General features: G+C 34.7%; 2 protein-coding genes across 2 annotated transcripts; both read right to left on the bottom strand.

Annotated features, from left to right (window-relative positions):
* Position 1: 1 nt before the first annotated feature.
* On the bottom strand, positions 2–22,033 carry LOC112003759 (uncharacterized). Its single transcript, XM_065760092.1, is given in 28 exon segments — positions 2–806; positions 902–993; positions 2,994–3,095; positions 3,212–3,340; positions 3,425–3,586; positions 3,721–3,831; positions 4,088–4,195; positions 4,801–4,869; positions 5,148–5,254; positions 7,347–7,530; positions 7,647–7,775; positions 7,860–8,021; positions 8,156–8,266; positions 9,236–9,304; positions 11,279–11,413; positions 11,509–11,565; positions 11,687–11,780; positions 13,966–14,150; positions 15,094–15,259; positions 15,479–15,722; positions 15,725–15,774; positions 15,776–15,854; positions 17,095–17,190; positions 20,153–20,362; positions 20,365–20,403; positions 20,759–21,305; positions 21,411–21,803; positions 21,805–22,033. Coding segments are annotated over 28 exon segments (4,356 nt in total). The 5' UTR covers positions 21,919–22,033; the 3' UTR covers positions 2–394.
* On the bottom strand, positions 18,870–19,542 carry LOC136061798 (uncharacterized). Its single transcript, XM_065760109.1, has 2 exons — positions 19,131–19,542; positions 18,870–19,025 (listed from the first exon to the last, which is right to left on the bottom strand). Exons 1-2 carry the CDS (start codon positions 19,506–19,508, stop codon positions 18,870–18,872), a joined length of 534 nt encoding a protein of 177 aa, XP_065616181.1. The 5' UTR covers positions 19,509–19,542.
* Positions 22,034–23,217: the final 1,184 nt, after the last annotated feature.

Here is a 23,217-nt window from a genome sequence, read left to right as displayed (position 1 = left end):
GAAAAAAAAAATGCGCTTTTTAAGACTAATAAACAAAATATGTATACAAATGCCCTCTAGTCACATGGCTGAACAGTTCAGCGGCTTCAGACTTGTAGCCAACCATGGCAACACCCACTAGTAAGTATTAAGCTGGACCAAAACTGGTGACTTTTTGCACTGCTCAGCACCCTCCAAGTGAATAAAGCCAGAATCCCATCTTTAGAGAGATTCCAGAATTCTCACTCTTTAAACTAGACCAACACAGCTCATAGAACTCCTTGATCTCTGCAATTCCTGAGGAAATGACTCCCAATGAAAGTGTGAGAAGCTTGCTCTCATCCTACATGAACATCTTCAGTAGGGCAGTACAAGGAGAGTGCCAAATTCTTCTCGTGCTTCAGGGAAGCAATTGCTATTCAGACTTTGTGCACATCGTTACTAATTTATTAATCTTCTGTCTTTTCCTCCCGACCTTGTGTCTGCTTAATTTGGAATCATTAGGTATATGAGTTGCTTCATCTTTCTTGCTTGTGTTAGTTGGCTCCTTTCTCTTTTCATGATTTTTCATAATTTGGTCATGATTCCTCTTGCTCTTCTTTTGTCTTCCTTCTGACTGACCCTTCATTGATTTTGCATTATGAGATAGCCTAGCACTTTGAACTGCTCTTAAACCACCACCACTACCAGATGACGGGTGATGCTCATTTGAGCTAGGGATGCGGGCATAGGCATTGGTTTTCTTCTCTCTCTTTCTCTTCCTTTGTTCTACTGAACCATTCTCCTCAGGTATAGAACTCATTGCTTTGTGTTTCCTCTTCTCCAGCCTAAAAAAAATAAAGCAAAATAAGAGATGGAAAGAAAGAATAGAGCAAGATTTATCAAAAGAACAGAGCAGCATAAAAAATGTGATCAGTTGTACATGGATTCAGAAGCCTTCATAGATGTATCTGCAAGCATCATTTCTGTATCACCAGCATCAGATTCTTTGGAACTCGTTCTGCCATGGCGGTTCTGCAATAAGATACATGAGGACAACATAATCTTCCATCATATATGTTTTTTTTTTTATAAGTAATCTAAAATTTATTCAAATCACAAAAAAGAATCACCCAAGTATACACAACATATACAGCTGGGGATCATAACAATCAAGTACAAAAGTTACAAACATCCATCATATCATAGATTGAAAAAATGGAATGGCTTCCAACAATGGACATCCAATCAGTCAGCATTCTAAAGAAGAGAGGTTTAAGATCAGCTATTGTCCTTTCTAAATCCTCAAAGCACCAGTTGTTTCTCTCCCACCAAATGCACCACATCAAACAATGAGGAACAGCCATCCAAATAATCTTCCATCATATATATATATATATATTATTATCAATAAAAAAGCCAACCCAAGTACGTTGGGGAAGTACTATGGGGGCACATATCAGGAACCAAAATTACAACGATCAAGTAAAACAGGAAGGGAAAACAAGAAGAATGAGACAAAGCCACACTCCATTCAAGGAGAGTGTGAAAGAAAAAAACCTAAATCTCTAGCGTAGAACGTTTACATCCCTCAAAGCTTCTAACATTCCTTTCACGTCAAATACACCATATCAAGCAATGAGGCACAAGTCTCCAAAAATAAATATTGCGATGTCACCCAAACTTACCCTACCAAGACTCAAACAACTCAATAACCTTATGAGGCCTAACCCAGTGGATTCCAAATGAAATGATTCTTTATCAAACACACTTCAAATGAACTCCCACCAAAAGAAAAACGCCTGCAGGAGGGACATTAGATCCCTATGTTTAAACTGATAATGCTCATTCATTAAGGGGGGGGGCAAGAAAGTCTTTATGTTTCTTTAACTAGAGGCCTTCATCTAATGAATGGTTGAGGACACACTATGGGACCAAATTGATAGTAGAGAATAGAGGTAAAGGGTAAAATAAGAAAAGAATGCAAGGAAAACAATCAAACAACAGCCAATAGCCGGTCTATGTAACATTTTAATAACAAAATCAGAATATCTTACCCTCCCCCCTAAAAAGAAATAAAAGCTTTCAGCGTTGGTGGTTTCATTCTGGTTTGTGACACTTGTGGTTGGGCCCGTCCTAGCATTCTCTTACAAATGCATAAGGCGTTCCAGGCAATACAAGTGCAGGACCATACAAAGACACGGCCAGATACCTAGTTTTGAATACTAGCTTGTGTTTATTTCATGCACAATGTGTGCGTTTGGATACGGTGGATAGTCACGGCGCGTTTTGCTTCCTGTGTTTTCTCTTTTTTTTTTTTTTTTTTTTTTTTTTTTGCCGCAATTGTTGACATTTTGGGGACAAAATTTACTGTTCACGTACTGTTCACGCACTGTTCATGCACTGTTCAAGCAATATTTAATATTAAAAGTGGATCCCACGATACTATTTACACATTTAAAAATTATTTTGCTACAGTGTTTTCAGCAACAATCAGTTTTTATCAACTTTCAGCAACAATAAGTGCTATCCAAACGGACCCAATGTCTATCAAACTCCTCCAGACCTCCGATCCCACTGAACTATCCTCCATCTCCGTATTTGCCATCCACCTAGTTGAGCTCACAGGACATGCTTCTACCATGCTAATTGTGCATTACAAGTACAGCTACTCTTCAGAAAACTATCTTAAGACATGCTGCAACATTATATTGCTAATGTTTTTCTCAAAATTATAAAAAAAACTGTGAAGCCACATAAGCATGTGGCTTATTAATGCCTAGTGCCAGTACTTTGACATTTAAAACAAGGCCTCCGTGGAGAGGAACCTATGATCAAGCTATATTTGCATCACCAACAATTTTTAGTAGAGATTACACTATTTGAAAATAATTCATTACGGTATAAAAAAGATCGAACTTGAGGGCCTAAACAGCTCAAAGGAGTTCTCAACCAATTGGATGATCAAGTCCCTCTCTAAAATTAAAATAAACTATATTTAAAAATGAGCTTAAAACAGGAAATGAAAGAATCACCTCAAAAACGGTCTTCAGAAAACTCTTATATTTATCTGGAGTAACTGACTCAACTACTGCAGAACCACACTTCCGTATTATTATCTCCATTATGACAATGACCTGTGAATAAAGATGCACATGCATATGTATGAAAATTTCCAACACCAACACCAATATAATTTCATTTATATATGTAAATAAGGCAAATAAGTGCTTAATGTCAAATTTGCAAGTGCCTTTGATCTAAAATGATGTCTGGAGACAGATGACCATGGTAAAACTTCATAGACAACATCAGACAGAAGCCTGTGTAGGTCTTTGGCTTGTAAGCATGACACTAGTACTTTCACGAAACCCAAAACAGCCTGTTAAATATGCAATCAACTAATTAGCATAAAAAGCAAAATCGTACCAACCACTGAATCAGGAGCAACTAAGAGAACACTCACTTTTATAATTTCCACCACTTTGGTATGCAGCAAAGATAAAAGTGAGGGGACAATATCAGGCATTGAAAGACAGATATCTGCATCCTGATAAACTAATACTGACAGGGCAGACACAGCCCCACTCTTTATATGAGGAGATGAACCAGAAAGATAGCCCATTATCTGATTATTGTAAAATCATTAGATATTAAAGATGAAAGCAGTTGAGGAAGCGGTAATTCATCAAATAATCAAGTAATTAAAAAGTACCATCTGTATTAAATCAGATGTTGAAGTAGAATCATTAATATACTTACCATGCCAATCAGTTTGTGATAAGGTGCATCAGAAATAGCTGATGAGTCTTTCAAGCTGGCACTTATCTTAAGGAGAATATCATAAGCAGATTTCCTGAATTCTTCGTTTCCCTACATATAAAAAAACACATTAGTAGTGCAGAAATCTTTCTTATTGCAAAATTAGCAACTTTTTTATAGGTAGATAGGGGGGAAGGTGGGGTTGGACAGACATGGGGCACCACAACGATGCCATTACCATTGGCTGTCTCTTGAACCCAGAATTGGTAACTCTGCTTCTACAACAAATAAGAGTTATAAAAAGGGTGTGATTACAATGGAACTTAAGTAATGTTGACACAAGAAGCTTCAAAAGTACTAAGCTTACTTCAAAAAGTCGACAACAGAAATGTACATTCATCAAAAGGAAAGATGGAATTAGATCACAGCCTCCCACTACAACATGCATACAAAAGAAAATTAAGAAAACATAAAACTATTATAAAGGGAGAAGGAAATACTGGTGTACAACTGCCAACTTATACAACCTAGTTTCCCAGAAGTTGCAAGACAGTAGAGCTCTTATGGGCCTCTCCATGCTTTCAGATGATCCACTAAATGTACATACAGTCAAGTATCCTCAGTATTCGTGGATGTGTTGACTCCCTAACTGGAGATCATAATTGACTTCAGATGAATATTCAATTTAGCGGAAAAAGACTTAGCATGGATATAGATATATCTACCTCGAATGCTACTTTAGTGGCAGCTAGCCTTCCACTCTCAAGCCCTATTGTGGGTCATGTCACAATCCATCAATAGTAGGTTAATGGAAGTGAACAGACATTATCTAATTAAGAGATTTAAGCTACAAGCTTCTTGGCCTAAAAAAATTAAAGGATTGAACTGAGTGACACATATGGGATAAAGATCTCATTATTCCCAGTTACAAGGTCAAGTCTAAAATTCAGGCAGAGCTTCACTGATGTACTCTTAAGAAACTAACTAGCTTGAGAGAGAGAGAGAGAGAGAGAGAACGGGCTAAACAAAAATGAGGTAAAGCATTTACAACATCATACTTCTGGAGATAATAGCTCTTACCTCCTTTAATGTGAGTATAATCTCATTGAGAATAAGAAAAGCCTTTGTGTTCTCCTCCTCCAACCTCATCTGCACAGAGCATACAAAGATTTAACAAAAATTCAGCAAAAGAAATTGAACTGCCTTTTTAAAACTGTATAGAAAAGGTTGCTGCTTCACAAATACAGCAGAAAAGTGTAGATGTTTGTAGGGAACCAACTAAACTGCAAGTAATGTGGCAAATGAGTTCTGGCTGTATTTCATGTAAGTAGTTAATCTTCATTCTGAAAAGAAATTAAAATATGGAACTATGAGAATGTAACACAGCCTCATTCAGCATAAAATGTTTGTGGAAGATCCTTTGAAACAAGAACACCAGCACAGGTGTCAAGGTCTGAATTGCAAGTGGAATAGCATGATAATTGAACATAGGTCACATACCACAAGTGCAAAACAACGAGAGCTGGTACCAAAACTGATGAAGTAAAAAATTTTCAAGGGATTTGATAATATAAACAACCGCAAAATACAATTAAACATAGGAATCAGCATTGAGCATGATAGAAAACTTAGGATTCCAAACTTAGGGTTGGCTAGAGTCAACACCAAACTATTAGAAAAATTCCAACTGAGTTTTAATTCATCATAAACTTTTTTTCTTTTTCTTTTTTGAAAAGTCAATCATAAATTTGTCTCCATAAGAATATAATAATATGCCTATATAGACTACTATGACAAACCCAAATCTTTGATCAGAAAAAACCCCCAATCTTAATTGACTTGGGTCAAAGCCCAATTATTGAATTACGAAAATAACCTTCACTCCAGTCAATTAAATAATAAGACCTAAATAAAATCCAATGGACCAATAATAAAAAATATAATTGGCTTCTAAACTTAAACAAAACAAAATTTTCTTCCTGCTCCTTGCAACAATCACCCAACAGGAAAATGGACACCAAATACAAAAGCCATCTGAGATTGTCTGGTAAAGTGTAGCCAACAAGCTATACAATTCAAGTGGAAGGAACTAAAGCAAGCCAAAACAAGCATTGGTCATTTTGGCATCATGGCTTATCATTCAACAAAAGCTGAATAATGAAATAGCATTGGTGAAGTCAGTCATAGTTGGGATATAAAACTTCATGGCAGTTAGCAGAAACTGAAAAAATATTTTCAACTATCTCATACATTATAAGATGACTTTATAAACCCACATGTATAAAACAAAAAAGTAGAGAAATGCTTTCAGCTACTGCAGTCAATAACCATCAATGTTTTGGAACTGCACGGACCATTGATAAAAAGAGCATAGGGGGAAGGGGCTGTTATGTAATGATAGCATCTAATCTTCCCAGGCCATCAAGCAGAAAGGTATTTGGATATTAGATAAGACAAATAGGAGCAAATTTGTCCACATTTTGGAGGGCTTCACATTTTTATTGGTATTCTTGTTATTTTTTCTATAAGTGTGTATGTGTTCCTATTTATTTATTTACTTTGACAATAACAAGAATTGGTTAATATGGTTGCATTTGTTGCATGCTCTGATAGCTAATCTTAATTGATAGAGGGCACTCAAAGACCTTTGCTTCCTACCAACCAGTACACTTTCATCTTAACTTGTAGAAAAAGATATGGCTTCTGTTATCGTTTTGAGTAATTACATGAGACACATTCATAGAGAAGTGCTAAAAATTTCAAAACCAGATCTATGGGGCATGCTGCATTAGTTTAAGAATCACTAACTGGGACAGCAGAAAATAACTTAGAGAAAAATATATTAAAATAAAATTAAACAATTAACAGGTAGAAAAGTAAAAGATGAGATCAAAACAGAGGAAAGAGAAAGAACAAGAGGAAATCAAAGATAGAAAGCGCACCCAGGCAGCTCTCCAAACTTATCGCTATATTATGCACCAATAATTTTTTTTTTTTTTTTTTTTTTTTGCCGCAATTGTTGACATTTTGGGGACAAAATTTACTGTTCACGTACTGTTCACGCACTGTTCATGCACTGTTCAAGCAATATTTAATATTAAAAGTGGATCCCACGATACTATTTACACATTTAAAAATTATTTTGCTACAGTGTTTTCAGCAACAATCAGTTTTTATCAACTTTCAGCAACAATAAGTGCTATCCAAACGGACCCAATGTCTATCAAACTCCTCCAGACCTCCGATCCCACTGAACTATCCTCCATCTCCGTATTTGCCATCCACCTAGTTGAGCTCACAGGACATGCTTCTACCATGCTAATTGTGCATTACAAGTACAGCTACTCTTCAGAAAACTATCTTAAGACATGCTGCAACATTATATTGCTAATGTTTTTCTCAAAATTATAAAAAAAACTGTGAAGCCACATAAGCATGTGGCTTATTAATGCCTAGTGCCAGTACTTTGACATTTAAAACAAGGCCTCCGTGGAGAGGAACCTATGATCAAGCTATATTTGCATCACCAACAATTTTTAGTAGAGATTACACTATTTGAAAATAATTCATTACGGTATAAAAAAGATCGAACTTGAGGGCCTAAACAGCTCAAAGGAGTTCTCAACCAATTGGATGATCAAGTCCCTCTCTAAAATTAAAATAAACTATATTTAAAAATGAGCTTAAAACAGGAAATGAAAGAATCACCTCAAAAACGGTCTTCAGAAAACTCTTATATTTATCTGGAGTAACTGACTCAACTACTGCAGAACCACACTTCCGTATTATTATCTCCATTATGACAATGACCTGTGAATAAAGATGCACATGCATATGTATGAAAATTTCCAACACCAACACCAATATAATTTCATTTATATATGTAAATAAGGCAAATAAGTGCTTAATGTCAAATTTGCAAGTGCCTTTGATCTAAAATGATGTCTGGAGACAGATGACCATGGTAAAACTTCATAGACAACATCAGACAGAAGCCTGTGTAGGTCTTTGGCTTGTAAGCATGACACTAGTACTTTCACGAAACCCAAAACAGCCTGTTAAATATGCAATCAACTAATTAGCATAAAAAGCAAAATCGTACCAACCACTGAATCAGGAGCAACTAAGAGAACACTCACTTTTATAATTTCCACCACTTTGGTATGCAGCAAAGATAAAAGTGAGGGGACAATATCAGGCATTGAAAGACAGATATCTGCATCCTGATAAACTAATACTGACAGGGCAGACACAGCCCCACTCTTTATATGAGGAGATGAACCAGAAAGATAGCCCATTATCTGATTATTGTAAAATCATTAGATATTAAAGATGAAAGCAGTTGAGGAAGCGGTAATTCATCAAATAATCAAGTAATTAAAAAGTACCATCTGTATTAAATCAGATGTTGAAGTAGAATCATTAATATACTTACCATGCCAATCAGTTTGTGATAAGGTGCATCAGAAATAGCTGATGAGTCTTTCAAGCTGGCACTTATCTTAAGGAGAATATCATAAGCAGATTTCCTGAATTCTTCGTTTCCCTACATATAAAAAAACACATTAGTAGTGCAGAAATCTTTCTTATTGCAAAATTAGCAACTTTTTTATAGGTAGATAGGGGGGAAGGTGGGGTTGGACAGACATGGGGCACCACAACGATGCCATTACCATTGGCTGTCTCTTGAACCCAGAATTGGTAACTCTGCTTCTACAACAAATAAGAGTTATAAAAAGGGTGTGATTACAATGGAACTTAAGTAATGTTGACACAAGAAGCTTCAAAAGTACTAAGCTTACTTCAAAAAGTCGACAACAGAAATGTACATTCATCAAAAGGAAAGATGGAATTAGATCACAGCCTCCCACTACAACATGCATACAAAAGAAAATTAAGAAAACATAAAACTATTATAAAGGGAGAAGGAAATACTGGTGTACAACTGCCAACTTATACAACCTAGTTTCCCAGAAGTTGCAAGACAGTAGAGCTCTTATGGGCCTCTCCATGCTTTCAGATGATCCACTAAATGTACATACAGTCAAGTATCCTCAGTATTCGTGGATGTGTTGACTCCCTAACTGGAGATCATAATTGACTTCAGATGAATATTCAATTTAGCGGAAAAAGACTTAGCATGGATATAGATATATCTACCTCGAATGCTACTTTAGTGGCAGCTAGCCTTCCACTCTCAAGCCCTATTGTGGGTCATGTCACAATCCATCAATAGTAGGTTAATGGAAGTGAACAGACATTATCTAATTAAGAGATTTAAGCTACAAGCTTCTTGGCCTAAAAAAATTAAAGGATTGAACTGAGTGACACATATGGGATAAAGATCTCATTATTCCCAGTTACAAGGTCAAGTCTAAAATTCAGGCAGAGCTTCACTGATGTACTCTTAAGAAACTAACTAGCTTGAGAGAGAGAGAGAGAGAGAGAGAACGGGCTAAACAAAAATGAGGTAAAGCATTTACAACATCATACTTCTGGAGATAATAGCTCTTACCTCCTTTAATGTGAGTATAATCTCATTGAGAATAAGAAAAGCCTTTGTGTTCTCCTCCTCCAACCTCATCTGCACAGAGCATACAAAGATTTAACAAAAATTCAGCAAAAGAAATTGAACTGCCTTTTTAAAACTGTATAGAAAAGGTTGCTGCTTCACAAATACAGCAGAAAAGTGTAGATGTTTGTAGGGAACCAACTAAACTGCAAGTAATGTGGCAAATGAGTTCTGGCTGTATTTCATGTAAGTAGTTAATCTTCATTCTGAAAAGAAATTAAAATATGGAACTATGAGAATGTAACACAGCCTCATTCAGCATAAAATGTTTGTGGAAGATCCTTTGAAACAAGAACACCAGCACAGGTGTCAAGGTCTGAATTGCAAGTGGAATAGCATGATAATTGAACATAGGTCACATACCACAAGTGCAAAACAACGAGAGCTGGTACCAAAACTGATGAAGTAAAAAATTTTCAAGGGATTTGATAATATAAACAACCGCAAAATACAATTAAACATAGGAATCAGCATTGAGCATGATAGAAAACTTAGGATTCCAAACTTAGGGTTGGCTAGAGTCAACACCAAACTATTAGAAAAATTCCAACTGAGTTTTAATTCATCATAAACTTTTTTTCTTTTTCTTTTTTGAAAAGTCAATCATAAATTTGTCTCCAAAAGAATATAATAATATGCCTATATAGACTACTATGACAAACCCAAATCTTTGATCAGAAAAAACCCCCAATCTCAATTGACTTGGGTCAAAGCCCAATTATTGAATTACGAAAATAAACTTCACTCCAGTCAATTAAATAATAAGACCTAAATAAAATCCAATGGACCAATAATAAAAAATATAATTGGCTTCTAAACTTAAACAAAACAAAACTTTCTTCCTGCTCCTTGCAACAATCACCCAACAGGAAAATGGACACAAAATACAAAAGCCATCTGAGATTGTCTGGTAAAGTGTAGCCAACAAGCTATACAATTCAAGTGGAAGGAACTAAAGCAAGCCAAAACAAGCATTGGTCATTTTGGCATCATGGCTTATCATTCAACAAAAGCTGAATAATGAAATAGCATTGGTGAAGTCAGTCATAGTTGGAATATAAAACTTCATGGCAATTAGCAGAAACTGAAAAAATATTTTCAACTATCTCATACATGATAAGATGACATTATAAACCCACATATATAAAACAAAAAAGTAGAGAAATGCTTTCAGCTACTGCAGTCAATAACCATCAATGTTTTGGAACTGCACGGACCAATGATAAAAAAAGCATAGGGGGAAGGGGCTGTTATGTAATGATAGCATCTAATCTTCCCAGGCCATCAAGCAAAAACGTATTTGGATATTAGATAAGACAAAATAGGAGCAAATTCGTCCACATTTTGGAGGGCTTCACATTTTAATTGGTATTCTTGCTATTTTTTCTATAAGTGTGTATGTGTCCCTATTTATTTATTTACTTTTGACAATAACAAGAATTGGTTAATATGGTTGCATGTGTTGCATGCTCTGATAGCTAATCTTAATTGATAGAGGGCACTCAAAGACCTTTGCTTCCTACCAACCAGTACACTTTCATCTTAACTCGTAGAAAAAGATATGGCTTCTGTTATCATTTTGAGTAATTACATGAGACACATTCATAGAGAAGTGCTAAAAATTTCAAAACCAGATCTATGGGGCATGCTGCATTAGTTTAAGAATCACTAACTGGGACAGCAGAAAATAACTTAGAGAAAAATATATTAAAATAAAATTAAACAATTAACAGGTAGAAAAGTAAAAGATGAGATCAAAACAGAGGAAAGAGAAAGAACAAGAGGAAATCAAAGATAGAAAGCGCACCCAGGCAGCTCTCCAAACTTATCGCTATATTATGCACCAATATTTAGTGAAGCGAACAAACATCTTTCTAATTAGAAAAATAAAAACACCGCCTACTACTATTGAGGACCAACTGCACAATTTCCCCCATTATAAAAACTAAATAAGTTTATCATTACCTTAAAGAAAGAATTTTTTACCTTCAATGCATGAATCATTAATATATGGAGACTAGCAAAGCGACTCCTAAGAGAGGCAATATCAACAGGAGACTTAAGACCAAGTAACAAATCAATCAGCTCAACAAATCGGGAAGAAGAAAACCAGGCATGTTCCTGTCCCATTCCATAACACAAATGAGAATCAAGTTCATAATGATAACAAGCTCCAAAAATAACATATTTAAGAGTTGGGAGATGCCAATTCAGACCTCCAGAATTCTGCTCAAGGCGTGGTATGCTTCACAATGACCAGACTTATTAGTTACCTAAAACCAAAGGTTCACAAATGGTGTCAGCCTAAATCCACTAGTCAAAGGAGTAACAGAATTGGCATTAATAAAAAGCATGTCATGTTACTCATGTGGGTAAAGAGTGCCAACAATATACCTCAAAAGTGTGTCTAATAAATTTATAGATTAGATCAATAACATCCTCCTTGGCTCCTTCAACAAAAGAAGATACTAGCTCCATTATCACACACCTGAAAGAATAACAACATTAACTAAACAGTAAATCATCAATCTATTTTATGACCATATGACCAGAAAATGGGGGAAGGTTTTTTTTCTTACCAGATATACAATGGCATTTCATTGACTACAAAATATCTAACAATAAATTCCTACCAATACAAATACAAACACAAACAAGCTATACTTTATTTACATATTTTGCATAGGCTTAAGTGCTAGATAGTACTGATAGTCAACAAGAAAAGGTGGTTTTGGAGCAGGAGGGCAAAAATTTTAGGATAAAATGATCCAACACATTTAGACAAACTTATACAAAATGTTTTATGGTCTAATAATTGAATGACTGCATACAAGCTGCAACAGGGGCAGATATCATCAAAATATTTTGTGACTAGAAAACAATAAAGAATTCTCTTAACCTTTTACCATTGTCATTCCTGTAGACTTCACGTCATCTAACACAACCACTTATTAGACTTCACGTTATAAAATATAATGGTGCAACCCATATGATAAACTTTTATGAAATAAAAAGCATCATTAAAACCCATATATCAGACTACATAATGATTTCACCAGGCAAATGCTGATGCCAGCAAAGAATGCCATTGGTAACCCATTTACATAAATTATGGATACATTATCAGTAGATGTACATTTGCCATCAAGATGGAGGTTTTGAAATAACTGTAAATTTTGGTTACTGTAGCAATTTGACGGATATTTACCAAGAACAGAATATTGCAATCAGACTCATTCAGAAGACATTTAAGAGGGCAATACTTCTTCTTTTTTCTAGGTAATAAGACTTATATCGAAAAAATTGAACATCGTGTTCACAATGGTGAACACTCTAAACAAGAAACAAATACAAGAAGTTCAAGAACTAAAGCTAACAGATTGTAACTTAAGGGTCTGTTTGGTTGGAGGGGTGGAAAAGTGGGAGAATAGAAAATAGTAGAAGAATAGAAAAGATTTTAATTTCTTCTCTTTTTGTTTGGTTGGGAGCGGAAAAATAGAGGGATGGAAAAAATGAGTTTTCTTAAATTTACTCATATACCCTTGTTAAAAAATGATGACCAATTAAAACAAAAGAGTGACAAATAACTAAAAAAAAGAAATCACCCAATTTATTAAAAAATAAAAATCATGTTCCAAAAACATCATGTCTAGTTAAACAAACAAAAAAAAAAGAAGAAAAACAAAACAACTATCACACAAGGAAAACAAAAAAAAAAAAGGGGGGGGGGGGGGAAATGGAANCTCCTCACCCAACTAAAGACACTCAAAAAAGTTTTCCTTCGCATTTTCTTTTCAAAATATAAAATTAATAGAAAATTACTGCCAAAATATTTAGTGCTGATCATCACAAGATGAACTTTTAAAAGAGGGTAAAACTAAGAAACCAACAAGCTACCAAATGAATCTAAAAGAAGTATGGAGCGCAAAACCAAAGAAATCATTATGTAGTGAATTTAAAGTAAAGTTCCTAAAAAAATTCGATTTGTAATCAAAAATAAAAACCAAATACTTTGCCAGGAAAACAAAGTAATGAACATCCAATTCATGGCAACAAAAATTCATACAATTCAGTTGCTTTTATCTTGTTGAAGTAAGATATATTGGTAAAGACCAATAAGAAATACAATACAAAGCCATAAATAACAAACAAACAAAATTCCCATGTTCTACCTTTCTCAGTTGACCACATAGACAAGTTCTTCATCATCAAACAATCATTTATACAGAAATCTCAAGTAGGATTATCACATGGCTACAAAAACAGGACAATCCTATTTGGTTAAAAATCCTGTCTCATGGAAAAACATTTTGGCTCAGCTTAATCCTACTTCTCTTAAGTGAGGAAATGGACAATCCTATTTGGTCAAATAACAATAGACCCTTAAGTCCCTTTGCTTTACATGATTTTCAAACAAGTTCTTGGATATTAAGCCGAAGTGTTTTCTCCTTTCCATGAAATAAAAAACTCACACAGACTTCCTTTGAAAATAATAATAATAATATATATTCATTTATTTATAAGCACTGCTAAAATATATTATTAAACCTAAAACCCTTGGCAGATGGCCTATTACCCAATTTTATATGATGCATACAATCTCGTTACCAGCTCTGCCACCACCCTTGGGGCCAAAGCTCACTCATCCGAAAAACAATATCACTCACATTTACCTCTGAATCTCTTTCTCTGTACTACTTAGATTGCCTTGTTCTTTATCAATCATTGCTTGGTTATCACTCCCCAACTTTTCAAATTCACCCTCACCATCTACGAACTGAAACCTCTCGAATAATGACATGAGAATCATTTTAGTTATAGAAGAATCAGTAATAGAAGCCAGGCATCCAATGGCATCCTGAGAAAATAAGAACAAAAAATATTTAATCATATTATTATTTAGAAATTGGCTAATAATTCATACTGCCAAAGAAAATACAGACCAAGAGAATATCAGAACTAAACAAGCAATAAACCAATCTTAAACCATAAAAAGAAGATTAAAATTCTATAAAAAATGACACACAAAAAAATACTCTATACATATAATTTTATTTAAGAAAAGATTAATGCAACATTCTCAAACGAGAAACTTATTGTGTCCCTTGGAAATTAACTCTCAGCTGAATAGAATCAATATTAGAATGAATATATATGAATATATATATATATATATTGCAGCCATGGAAATTTCTCAATCACTAATCTAATGTACATATTCAAAACAAAATCACATTTACGCATTTGCACTTAATTTTCAGTCAATCACGGAGTTGTTAATCTGTAGTTGTTCCAAAACTACGGCATGTTATTAAGCTCCAATACCCTAGAGTAACAAGTTTAGCTTCTCCAAAAGCCCACAGGTTGGCTTGGCATGTGTTAGCATAAAGAGATCATCATGTAGGAAGGTCAGTGTTGGTATAATATCGGCTCACATTGACCATCATTAAACCATGAGACCTGCCCAAAACCAAGAGCATTGAGGTTGATAATGGTGGCTTGGACTCTAAGATACATATCAGTTCTTTTTCTATTACCTAAAAAAAAGGTTGCATAATGCATACCCAAAAAGGCGAAGAAAAATAAGGTATAAATATTTAAAAAGGGAATTAAATTTGTACAAAATTTGTGTATGGAATTGCAAATGGTTACAAATAGACCACCTTTCTATAACCACAGTGGAGAAAAACAGAGTAATTTATGGACAACGATTATGCTTATCCTGTAATTACAGGTATGGAGAGCAAGAGAAGATATATCAAATTTCTAAATATAAGTTCAGTGAGTGACAAATGGAGAACCTTTAGATACGAGCGCTTCTCAGGAAGTGAATCAACAAATAAGTTCGTTAGAGCCTGGAGCAACTCTGTGGAACATGATGTCAAGGCCTTGATGTTTTTGGTTGCAATCTTCTTTGAGTAAGTGGGTACATTTCTGAACTGTAACACACAATCTTTTTCTGCAAATCTAAGAAATTTATTTTACAACAAATAACCAAGGTCAAAAACTGAATATAAGAAATGCCCAATATAGTGAACACATCCTGGATAAATGAGCTGTAACTCAGTATATCAAATGAATTTTAAAGAATCCAGCACACAAGGTCTGCAGTTCAAGACATAGTACGGATGGAGATCAGGTATGTTTCATCATTTACCTTTATAACGAAAAGGAAGAGGAGCCTATTTGATAAAAGGTGTTACAATGGATAGATATTGGAAGTGATAGCACATACAACATGCAGAAAGACTCACACTGACAACTCCTACTCTGATTTCAATGAAGCAATGAGAGAGAGGATTGTGAAAAAAAAATTGAAATAAAGGATAGAGATTCCCTGTATTTTTTGAGGAAATACCTTTACGACTAGCCCGCTCAAATGATTTAGCAAGGGGCACAACATTCTCAATATAGTACCCTAGTGAGCTTCAACAACATAATCTTTTAAAATAGGTATCAACCAAATGTTCAACAAGTCAAGTCCCATGTAGGGAGATAGGTAAAAGTGTAAGTATCCGCTCTGGTCCCATAGCAATTACAGCAGACCCAATACATTCCGAAGCTGCATTATCATCAAAAAGATATTAACCAATTATCAATAGAAGTCAATTGAAGATAACATTTTGCTACTACCTACAAAACTTGTACCTCTACCATGAAATAAATTCAAACAAAAGTGCAGAAATAAATTAGACATGACTCATCACATTCATGAGAAACTTTATGGATCCAGATTATAGAGTGGTTATACTAGATCTGTTGAATTGCTTGAGCTGATAACCATATAAAATTCAATAATAAGGTAAGATTTAGAAACTCTGTTATAAGAACCAAAACGTCTCCCATTAAGAATGCAAAATCCAAAATTATTCCCAAGTTGATGCACAAACAAAGAACATCATAGAGTTCAACATGCCAACCCCACCAATTTTCATCTAAATACAAACTTCATCAAAAAGGGCCTTTCCACTAGTACTAATGAAAATATATGATTCAGTGTAAGGCCAAAACACTAAAATGATTTTTGCAAATTGCTAGTCACCAAAATTAGAGCTTGATGTAGGTAACAACAAGACCAAAAAGACTTTATATTTACATATTCATTCAAACCANCAGAGGAGTTGGGTTCTGCAGATTCTGTTTTAGGGCTAAGAACATTCTTGTTCTGATAAACAAGAACCTGTGCAAAAAGCCCAAAAAAAAAAAGGCATACAAAATGAATAATTAAGGACATAACCAAAAATGAACATTAAAAAAAATTGAAAGAAAAACACCCTGGCTTTACTTATGAAGGAGAGAGCACCTGTAAGGCAATAGCAATATTTTTATGCATAAAGGAGTCCTCCTTTAGAAAAGTAATTAATATTTCAGCCAAAGCTCCAACATTCTGGTAAGTATCAGTGGATGGCAACAAAAACTAGGTAGCAGTCCCACAGGTCATGGGCATGAGCTGAGATCTTGCTGGTTGTAATCTACTACTTTTAACTGGAAGACAAGAAAGAAGAAAATCCACATGTAAACTCATGAAATGGTTCACTACATACCATCATACACACAGCAATAGAAAACATTGAAAGACTAGTGTGAATAAGAGGAATGACATGGCAACAGAAAGTCTTAATCCTCTCCGCAAACTTTCATAATTACTAAGAAATTTAATTTTACAACAAAAATAACCAAGGTCAAAAACTGAATATAAGAATGCCCAATATAGTGAACACATCCTGGATAAATATATTTACATATTCATTCAAACCAAAGGCTTACCAACATGGGATTAGTTAAAATGAATTTCCATCAACTTACATGGTCAGTGTTGGATGTGCCCCCATTGGCAAGGATCATCAAGTCCGCAAGTTTAAGCACTATACTCTTCATAAAGACATATGAGATTTCTCCTACAACCAAAAGTACATAATATGAGCAGAAATTGCAGTATTTTACTAAAAATATCAGTGTTGCTCACAAATGGCTGTAACATGCTGAACTTGAAGTACACAATTCTAATATGCATACAGGTGCATAAATCAACATACACACTACCTGGAAGCTCATTTATGTAGAACTGTGACTTTCACTATAAAGGGGTTTCAATAAAATTAAAAGAAATTCCAAAAGATAAAACAAAATACAAAAAATAAAGGTATTATATCAAAAGAGTACCTAAATACATGGTTATGCTCTTCACAATAATTCCATATCATAAATGTACTACAAGTGAATAACTGGGACCTCATTGTTAAAGGAAAATTAACCCAGTGTGGAAATTATTCCTCATAGGCTATTTCTAATACCCTCTTGAATTTGTAACTGAAGTTTTTTTTGTATCTTGTCGCAAGCCTCTATATAAATGCAACAACGTTCAAACTTCTACTATTAATTTATCACCTATGCAAGGGAGTCAATTTTGTACCAAAGGTTGTTTTGGTTTGGCCAAGGGAACGAAATATTACGGTACCGGTTGATAACGGTATACCGTTTCGGGTTTACTGCTATTGATATATTTCTAAGCATAAATATATATTTTTATTATTTATGTAAGTATGAATTTATTAATTTCAATATTTATCAACATAAAATTTAAATCCACATATTTTATAAGCTTACATATTAGCTTAAGTACATTAACCAATATATTAGATTAAATAAAATATTTTTTAATAATTTTTTTCAATTTTTTTTTTTTTATTGTACCTGCCAAAACGTCAATACTGGCCAGTATGGGCTAATACAGACCGGTATGGCAAAAATAGGCCGGTACAAGCTGGTATTTTTTTCCGGTACGTTTTGGAGGAGTACTAGTATCGGTTTAATGGCCAGTACGGGGTATATTTCCTCGGTACAGCCGGTACCAATACAATATTGACTACCTTGCACCTAAAACCTCTTTATGTTCAATAATAATGTCAAAATTTCAAAATAAGGAGTTTACAAATTCAAAAATTACAGATATATTGTGATTTCATGCTACGCTCTCTATCCTATGTTGTTTGTCCACCTTAGAAAATCCAACTCCTAAAGGAATATTATTTGATGAATTGTCTTTGAAATAAAAATTTATCAGTTTCCAAAGATACCCTTCATAATCAAAATTAAAATAAAGCACGTAGAAAAGAAGTATTGACTTTCAAATAAAGTACATGGTAAGTTAGGAAAGTTTTTTCATTTTCATTTTTTTGATTAATAAAAGAAAGGATTCAATGATAAAAAGGGCGAGGCCCAAATACACAGGAAGTATACAAAAGGACTCTTTAAAAGGTTAAAGATCTGAGCCCAGCAAATAAAGTCAACCAACATTCAAGCTGCCTAAAAAAGCTAAAAGATCTGATCCCAAAGAAAAAGAAGGCAAAGTAGCTTGTTCCCACTTGAATAATCTTCACGCAAACTACAACTTAACAATGTCCAATTAAAAGCTTATAATGTACTTTGGCTAGGCTCAAGTAGTGAAGGTTGAAGTGGATTTGGGGTCAGTCTTAAGTTTCAACCTTACAGTCAGTAAATATCAGACATCTGAAATTTATATTCAATAAAACTGAGGGGCAACTTTACTTATTAAAAAAAAAAAAAGAAGGGTAAATTAGCAACTGAACCAAGAATATGGACTTAATTTAACTGCCAAAGGCATGTTGTTTTTGAGCATAGACAGTACCAACTTGCTCGCGGCCTTGTTTACACCCGAGCTTTTAAAAGACTTAAAAGCCTTCACAAGACAATCTTGAGCACATCTCCTAACCTGAACCAATCATATACTCATTGTTCAAATTTTATGAAATTGGTCATTGCAATTAACAAACTCATAAACTCAACATCTTTTATGAATAAAAGAATCAAGCATTACCTTGGGACGGCGATCAATTGAGAAATCAAGGAGAGTTTGGAACCCTAATTTGAGAGAATCCCAATTCTCCAAGTCACAAAACCCTAACAAAATTCCTAAACACTTGACCACAGCCTTCACAGTGGCCACAGCCAAGCCTCCATCGCTCCCTCTCTCCTTCCCAACCAAATTGACCAGCACGGACACCGCTTCGCCCGCCTTCTCTGCGCTGATTTCCTGCGCTGGCACCAGCGGAAGCACGACGGACAGAAATGACAACAGCGCGGCGGCAGCGGTGGAGTCAAGCGTGTCGGAATTGGAAGCAGCGGTGTCGATGGCAGCGGCGAAGTAGGCGCGCGGGGTGAGGGGGAGGGACTCGGAGGTGAGGATGGAACGCATGGCGGCGGCCGTTGCAAGGAGGTGGCGGTGCTGCGGGGCGNGAGATATTGCAGTCCTACCCTAAAATTGATTACTAGAAAGTAGTCCTAGCATAAGCATAATATAGTCAACACCGAAGAATGCAACAAGGCAATGTGTACAAACTGTAAGCACAGTCCAGATTGAACATATCATCCCTATAGGATAGAAGGTTTGGCAGTGTGATGCTAAAATTGCTGAGCATGAACTTCTTTTCATCAAACAACTCAAGCCATGCCAATAGATGATGAACAAACACCTTAACTTACTAAAACCTCGATAAAAAGTGTCCTGTGCAAGTAGATTATTAACCAATATCAAATGCCCAAAGTGTGCAAGTAATAATTCAGTGATTACTTTTCTTTTCTTTTTTGGAAGGTAATAATTCAGTGATTACTTTAATGACCTTATCTGAACAAAAGTGGTCAATTAAGAGAATTTTACATGCCTTATTTCTCCTTTTTACAATCTACTGCTAAAAAACAATTAGACAAATCAAATAAGTTTTTTTATAAATAGACAAATAAATAAGTTGATTCAAGCAAGTGAAATTTTTAGAAGTAACAATAATTAAAAATAAATATAAAGATTAATCTGCAGAATGTAGTATCAACAACATAACATACCAAGATTGAGAAACAAAACAGTTATGACCCCCAAAATATGCTCATCTGGAGTTCCACTATAAGTGGCAAGGGCATTCTCAAAGATAAGACAAACTGATTTTATTGCACTTGCTTCCATGCTCTCCTGACCTTCATCATCAGATGGTTTATCTTTATCAGTCAAGAGAGTTTTATAATCCGCAAGATGGCTGAGCAACTCTTTCAAAATACTGAAGCCAATGATGCAATGCTAGCCTCTGAACTTAGAAGACCTAAATCAGCATTGGCAACATGAATCAGAAGATGTATAATATATACCGAATTAACACAAAGGATAGAGAGGGGAAGGGGGGAAGATGATAATGATGTGAAATGTGACAATCACAAACAGCTTCTTTTCTAAATTCCATTGCTCTATTAAACTTTATATTGTAATTTCTAGGAGGACTTTTCTGTAACCTTGTGAAAATTCTCCTTTAATGAAGTTACTACTTACCAAAAAAAAAGGTAAATTACGATTAACAGCATGAGATGAGACAGCAAAAGAAGCTACATCAAATGTTTCAATGCTAAAGGCATAGTTGCATCATTAATAATGTTAAATCCAATGCACAACTAGAAACATACCTGCTAAACAGCCACAAACTAGAGGAAGATTCCTAATCCACAAGCTTGATTCTCTATCATGAAGTATATCCAGAGCACGTTTTAACAATGTTGCTGCAGAAATATCAGTGTCCACAGGGTTCTTATCTCCCGAAGACACATACGATACAAGCAAATCTACAATTTTCTCTGTCTCTGGAACAGTAACTTCAACTCTCAATGTTTCAAAAAACGCTTCAATAACTTGAAAAACATGTCTTGTAAGCACCGAGAACTTGGAATTCAGAAGCTTCACTATTTCTGAGATTACTTTTGAACTAACTTTTGTAGAAAGACTCGGAACACTAATCTTCACTACACTAAGCATATAAAGAACCTCCAAATGTTCAGGCTTCGACAATGTATCATCTTTAGACCCATCTACAGCCTTCAAACTACTTAATTTAACTGCCAAAGGCATGTTGTTTTTGAGCATAGACAGTACCAACTTGCTCGCGGCCTTGTTTACACCCGAGCTTTTAAAAGACTTAAAAGCCTTCACAAGACAATCTTGAGCACATCTCCTAACCTGAACCAATCATATACTCATTGTTCAAATTTTATGAAATTGGTCATTGCAATTAACAAACTCATAAACTCAACATCTTTTATGAATAAAAGAATCAAGCATTACCTTGGGACGGCGATCAATTGAGAAATCAAGGAGAGTTTGGAACCCTAATTTGAGAGAATCCCAATTCTCCAAGTCACAAAACCCTAACAAAATTCCTAAACACTTGACCACAGCCTTCACAGTGGCCACAGCCAAGCCTCCATCGCTCCCTCTCTCCTTCCCAACCAAATTGACCAGCACGGACACCGCTTCGCCCGCCTTCTCTGCGCTGATTTCCTGCGCTGGCACCAGCGGAAGCACGACGGACAGAAATGACAACAGCGCGGCGGCAGCGGTGGAGTCAAGCGTGTCGGAATTGGAAGCAGCGGTGTCGATGGCAGCGGCGAAGTAGGCGCGCGGGGTGAGGGGGAGGGACTCGGAGGTGAGGATGGAACGCATGGCGGCGGCCGTTGCAGAGGAGGTGGCGGTGCTGCGGGGCGGAGGACCTGGCGTAACGGTCCATGAGCTGTTGGCAGATGTCGGAGCCATCTTTCAAAAGCTCCTCCTCTTGTTCTTCTGGTTCTGGCATGGTGGTTTTGCCTTTGGTTTGGCTTTTGGATTTGAATTTGGAAGTGATATCTGCTGTGCTGTCTGGTTTGGTTGTGATTTTTGAAGGGAAAGGGTTTATAATAACTGTTTTAAGGGTTTAGGGGTTTAAAAGTTTTCGGTTTGTGTTCTCGGATTAGGTCCGACTCGCTATGATCAGGTTTTTGGGGCGGGTGTTAAAGTTTTGGGCTTTGCTGGGAATAGGCCCACTAGTCTAATATTTTATCTTCCTTATTTACAAGTCGACACAAATTGAGGGAAAAAAAATTAATTTTTGTTTATTTAAGAAATGAGTTGAGTTCAAGTCTAATGACACATTTAGTATACTGAATGAAGATTACGATAAGAAATAAAAATCTTTATTATTATGAATAAAATATGTTGTGATAAAATAATTAAACATATTTATAAGTTTGATGGTGAGTTATAACATTAGATAAACTTAAGATTTATTTTTGAAAATATCTTATTTATATTATTATATTTTTTTTAAAATATTTTTTTATTTGAGAGAAATATGAATTATTTTTATGATTTTTTATTTTTATAATTGTTAGTGTATATGAGAAGTTTGTTTATTTAAAAATATATTAATTTTAAAATTATATCATATCATCCATTTCTTGGTAGGATAATGTCATCAAAAATAGTTTAAACATGGTAAATGCTGATGATTCTAATGTCTTCTTCTTTTTTGCCCCTACTTTCTTTTGGCTGGTTGGTAAAAATAACAATAAAAGCACATTAAACTTTAATTAACTATTTAAATCATTAGAAATATATAATTATTCTATATCACATTGTAGGTCCTAAAATATATAACTTCGAAAACTTTTTTATGAAATTGCTATAAAAATATTGTGTGAATAGCACTATATAAAAAGGAAAAAAAAAAACACTAATTTTTTTTAAAAAATAAGGACACAATAAAATGTCACAATATTTTCATAATATTTTTTATTTTTAATTATGATTAATTCTAGTCTAATATTTTATTAATTAATTAATTTTTTTGACATATGAAATATAAATTTTATGATAATTTATTGTGTTTTAATTTTTATTTTTACAGATAGAATCCCACTCAACCCACTTTTTTTTTCTTATCTTTTTTTTTTTTCTCATCCACCCGTTTCTTCTCATTCCATTAAATTTTTTTCAAATTTTTAATATTAAAAATTTTAATTAATAATTAAAAAATATTTTACAGATTTTTTTAACAAAAAATTGATAAAAAGACAATAAATCTAAACAGGCCCAAAGTAATTGAAATGAACAAAAT

The sequence above is a fragment of the Quercus suber genome, unplaced genomic scaffold, assembly GCF_002906115.3.
Source record: "Quercus suber isolate HL8 unplaced genomic scaffold, Cork oak 2.0 scaffold_353, whole genome shotgun sequence".
Lineage (NCBI taxonomy): Eukaryota > Viridiplantae > Streptophyta > Magnoliopsida > Fagales > Fagaceae > Quercus > Quercus suber.
Note: the sequence above shows the minus strand (reverse complement) of the source record. Positions and strands in the feature narration are given on the sequence as shown.